General features: G+C 36.9%; 1 protein-coding gene across 1 annotated transcript; it reads left to right on the top strand.

Annotated features, from left to right (window-relative positions):
- Positions 1 to 1399: 1399 nt before the first annotated feature.
- LOC122650396 (transcription factor MYB59-like) lies at positions 1400 to 2619 on the top strand. The gene is made up of 3 exons (XM_043843814.1): positions 1400 to 1529; positions 1706 to 1835; positions 1995 to 2619. Exons 1-3 carry the CDS (start codon positions 1409 to 1411, stop codon positions 2617 to 2619), a joined length of 876 nt encoding a protein of 291 aa, XP_043699749.1. The 5' UTR covers positions 1400 to 1408.
- The last annotated feature ends 1294 nt before the right edge of the window (positions 2620 to 3913 follow it).

Below are 3913 nucleotides of genomic sequence, written 5' to 3'. Positions count from 1 at the left end.
GTTTGTGGGATTCAAAAGAAAATGAGCAGAAACTGTCTGATGATCGAGATCAATAAGGACATCATATGTTGTCCAAACGATTCTATAAATTATGTTCTTCTTTCCAACAAAAAAAAAAAAACATAAAAAAAACAGTACAAATATTTATACAAAAAGGCATGTATTTGTGTAAAACTCTGTTTGTTTTCATGTAGAAACAATTAAAATTTTGTTCAGAAGAGCAGGTTTTGAACTGCTCTAGGATAAACATTATCAGTTTATGTATATGACAAAATTTTTGTACTTTTTTAATACATATATTTTGCATGAAAAACAAATTAATTCCATATATACAATTTGGTTTTTGTTTGATATGCATTTTAAGAACAGATCGATCGCATTTATTCTCTATTTTCTCACACTTCAAAATGCGATCTAGACCCCAACTGTATTCCAAGAATGAATACTAAACACAGCTTTAAACTAGCTTACAAATAAATGAAAACCATGTCAATTCTATGAGGAAAATTTTTAGTAACTTTCATGGGTTACTATACCTCCATCTTGTTCCTATTGTTGTTTAGGTGTTAGGCTGTATCAATGGTGTTATAGGCTTGGGTTAATACCTATAAACACATCGGGCTACTCACATCCGATGTAGGAGTATTACTTTTGCTTTCAGTGTGGAACGCTAACAATTAATCTCTCTCTCCCCTTGGGAGGAATTGAGATCTTCCTCATCGATTCCTTCACGCAGTAGAAGTCAAGATCTTCTTCGACTTCATCCTCATAGGCACATTCTGACTGTACCACAACCTTATTAATCCTGATACCACTTGTTAGAGACTTGGGTAGAACTCATCCTTAAAAACTAGTCGTTAAGAAAAAAATGCTCAAGTACCTATAAGTCTCCACGTACATGAGGTTACTCAAGAAAGGGAAAACTTCATGTTGTTTATGTGACGCCTATGTCATTAACAGAGTAAATATGGTATCATATATAGAGTTATATATTGTCATGATATGTCATATATATAGATAAAGGAAAATAAATCAAATACGAAAAGTGGTAGTCATCACAAGATGGTCTAATCATCCACCACGTATACATGGTGGATACAAAGTCATTATAATGATAATAATAATAATAATTAAATTCCGTACTATAATTTAATATCAATATTAAAAACAACCAATAACTTGTCTGCAATGAGAATCATGGGATTGTATAAATAGAAAGAACTAGTTTAGCACCTTGAGCTTAATTCATGGTTGAAAGGAGAAGTGAGATCAGAGTGATCATCAGTACTACAAGAGGTTAATTCAGCAACCCAGACATAAGCGAGACAAGCAAGTACTGCAAGTGAGATCACTGTGGCCAGAGAGAGAGAGAGAAGCAAATCAAATGATGATGATGATGAAGAAGAAGATGTTGGTAGTTGCAGAGGAAATTCGAAAGGGGCCTTGGACAGAGCAAGAAGATGTTCAACTGATGTGCTTCGTGCGATTATTCGGAGAACGTCGATGGGATTTCATAGCCAAATTTTCAGGTTCGATGGTGGAGGGGGATAATACAATAAATGTACAACTACTTCTACTACTGCTACTACATCACACTATGCTACTTGCTACTTCTAAATAAGCTTAATTAGGTAATTAAGCTTATTTAGAGAGAGATTAGAGGGGGGTGGGGGGGGTTACCATTAACCACCTCGTTTCTTTGTAGGTCTCAACAGAACTGGAAAGAGTTGTAGGTTACGTTGGGTTAATTACTTGCATCCAGGCCTCAAACGTGGAAGGATGACTCCTCAAGAAGAGCGAACTGTGCTTGAACTCCACTCTCGTTGGGGCAATAGGTTTGATATGTTTAATTAATTAAATATGATATAAATTACCCATTAATTAATTAAAAATTTTCAAGAACATCTTTTCTATTTCTCTGTTTTTTGTTATCTCTTCTTGTTAGTAATTAACCTTGTTTCTACTTAAGCTTGAGCTTCATAAATGACTTGCAGATGGTCAAGAATTGCTCGCAGATTACCGGGTCGAACTGATAATGAGATAAAGAACTATTGGAGAACACATATGAGGAAGAAAGCACAAGAGAGGAAGAAAAGCGCTTTTTCACCACTACTACCTTCATCAGCCACTTCTTCTAATTCTCCACCACTACAAGATAGTAGTAATACTATTTCAGGGGTTTCTCTCCCTGATGAAAGCCAGAGGATCATAGAAGGAAGCTTATTGATGAATATTGATGATGACAAAGGTGATTTGGTTGTGAGTACAGGAGATCATCATCAGAGTGAGGAAGAAGTTGGAAAAGGGTATTACTACTCCATGGATCAAATATGGAAGGAAATTGCCTTAATGGAAGAAGATGTGATCAGTAGTATTAGTAGTACTGGACCAGTTCATGTGGGAAATGAAGAACACAAGGGGGAAGATGCAGCTTACACTTTCTTAACTCCTCCAATTCCAATGGCTCCTCCTTCTTCTTCTTCTTCTGCTTCTTCTTGGAATATTAACTATTGTTCAGATTCACTATGGAGGATGGATGATCAAGAAGACATCAAGATGCCACTTCCCACCATGGGAGATTATTTTGTTTCTGACTATGGAAATGGGATTGAATACTGAATCATACCTATAATATCAGGACAACCCCCCCCCCCTCTCCCCCCCAAAAAAAAAATAGTTTTTCTTTTAGAATAGGAGTTCCTTGTTCATAGCTGTTCTATCAGTAGTTCATATAAGTGAACTCTTTTAACTTCCTAGCATGACCATGTAATCAATAATGTTGTGTGTGTGGAACTCATCAGTTTGTCACTCATTTCTGGGTTTCTAATTAAGTTCACTCCAATAATTGTTGTATTCATATCATATACTTGTGCACAATCCACTACTCCCTACAGAGCTTTCTAGAGAAAGAAACAGAGAGATGATCCTTAAAAGCAGAGAATCCAAAGATCCAATAACAATTTATAATAGCTGGTCCAATATACAGGCAACCAATTGAAATGCTTCTGCTAATACATGATTGTATATGGCTGTCCCAACATGAAAAAGGTTATCATGTGAATTTCTAATATTTTCTCATGGAAAATGTAACATAACTTTTCCTCACCAAGAAGCAAGGCAAGTACATGGTTGGTTCACTACAGAGTCTAGTCAAGGGTTCTCATAATTACACCTAAGAAAAGGGCAAAGCTCAGATTGAGGAGTTTTGGAAAGTACAAGACCAGCAAAAAGAGATCCCCTATGACCACAACAAAAAGGGCTAGCAAAAAAAAAAGAAGCGACCCCCCCTTAACCAGTAATAACATGTCATTTTTTTTGTTTTCATAAATATCCCTCTTTGTACTTTCAATGACAAAAGATCGATGGGACAGATGTCATCATCTAATCTTATATGAAGTCGTACACGTAAAGATAGGTGATCCGTTGGATCTTTATCACCTCAAGTTCCCTGTCTGGCCGAGTTTCCCAATTCCTCTAACAAAGGGGGATTGGAAAGACCACCCTACCCCTGCCCGGGTGAGGTCCACCATCCCTTATTAGAGGAACTGGAAAACTGGGCCGGGCAAAAAACTGAAGGAGATAATTTTCCAATCTGGCCTTCATCTAAGAGAGCTTGGATGATTTTTCTTTGTTAATAGATTTTCTTTCTTTGTAGGAAGAGGGGGATGTATTACTTACCACTTCACTTTGGTGTGCATGGATCATGCATGCATTAAAAAATTTTGGGGGTGGGGGGTGGTTGAGGTGTTCAACACAATTTTATCTATTTCTATTAGGCAGAGGATTCATAATGGGAATCAGCAGGAATGCCACAGTTTGATGTGCATGGAGCATGCAACAAAGCTTTGCTGCATGTTTTGTGTTTTTGGGGGAGGGGGGTTGGTGTACTTTGGGTGTCACACAATTTATCTTT

This window comes from Telopea speciosissima, chromosome 2, assembly GCF_018873765.1.
Source record: "Telopea speciosissima isolate NSW1024214 ecotype Mountain lineage chromosome 2, Tspe_v1, whole genome shotgun sequence".
Taxonomy (NCBI): Eukaryota; Viridiplantae; Streptophyta; class Magnoliopsida; order Proteales; family Proteaceae; genus Telopea; species Telopea speciosissima.
Note: the sequence above shows the minus strand (reverse complement) of the source record. Positions and strands in the feature narration are given on the sequence as shown.

Bases quoted from the DNA above. Each gene is read 5' to 3' on its own strand.
- LOC122650396 (XM_043843814.1), top strand. From the start codon at position 1,409: ATGTTGGTAGTTGCAGAGGAAATTCGAAAGGGGCCTTGGACAGAGCAA. The intron at 1,530-1,705 runs GTTCGATGGTGG...GTTTCTTTGTAG, and splicing joins TTTCATAGCCAAATTTTCAG to GTCTCAACAGAACTGGAAAG. The intron at 1,836-1,994 runs GTTTGATATGTT...AATGACTTGCAG, and splicing joins CACTCTCGTTGGGGCAATAG to ATGGTCAAGAATTGCTCGCA.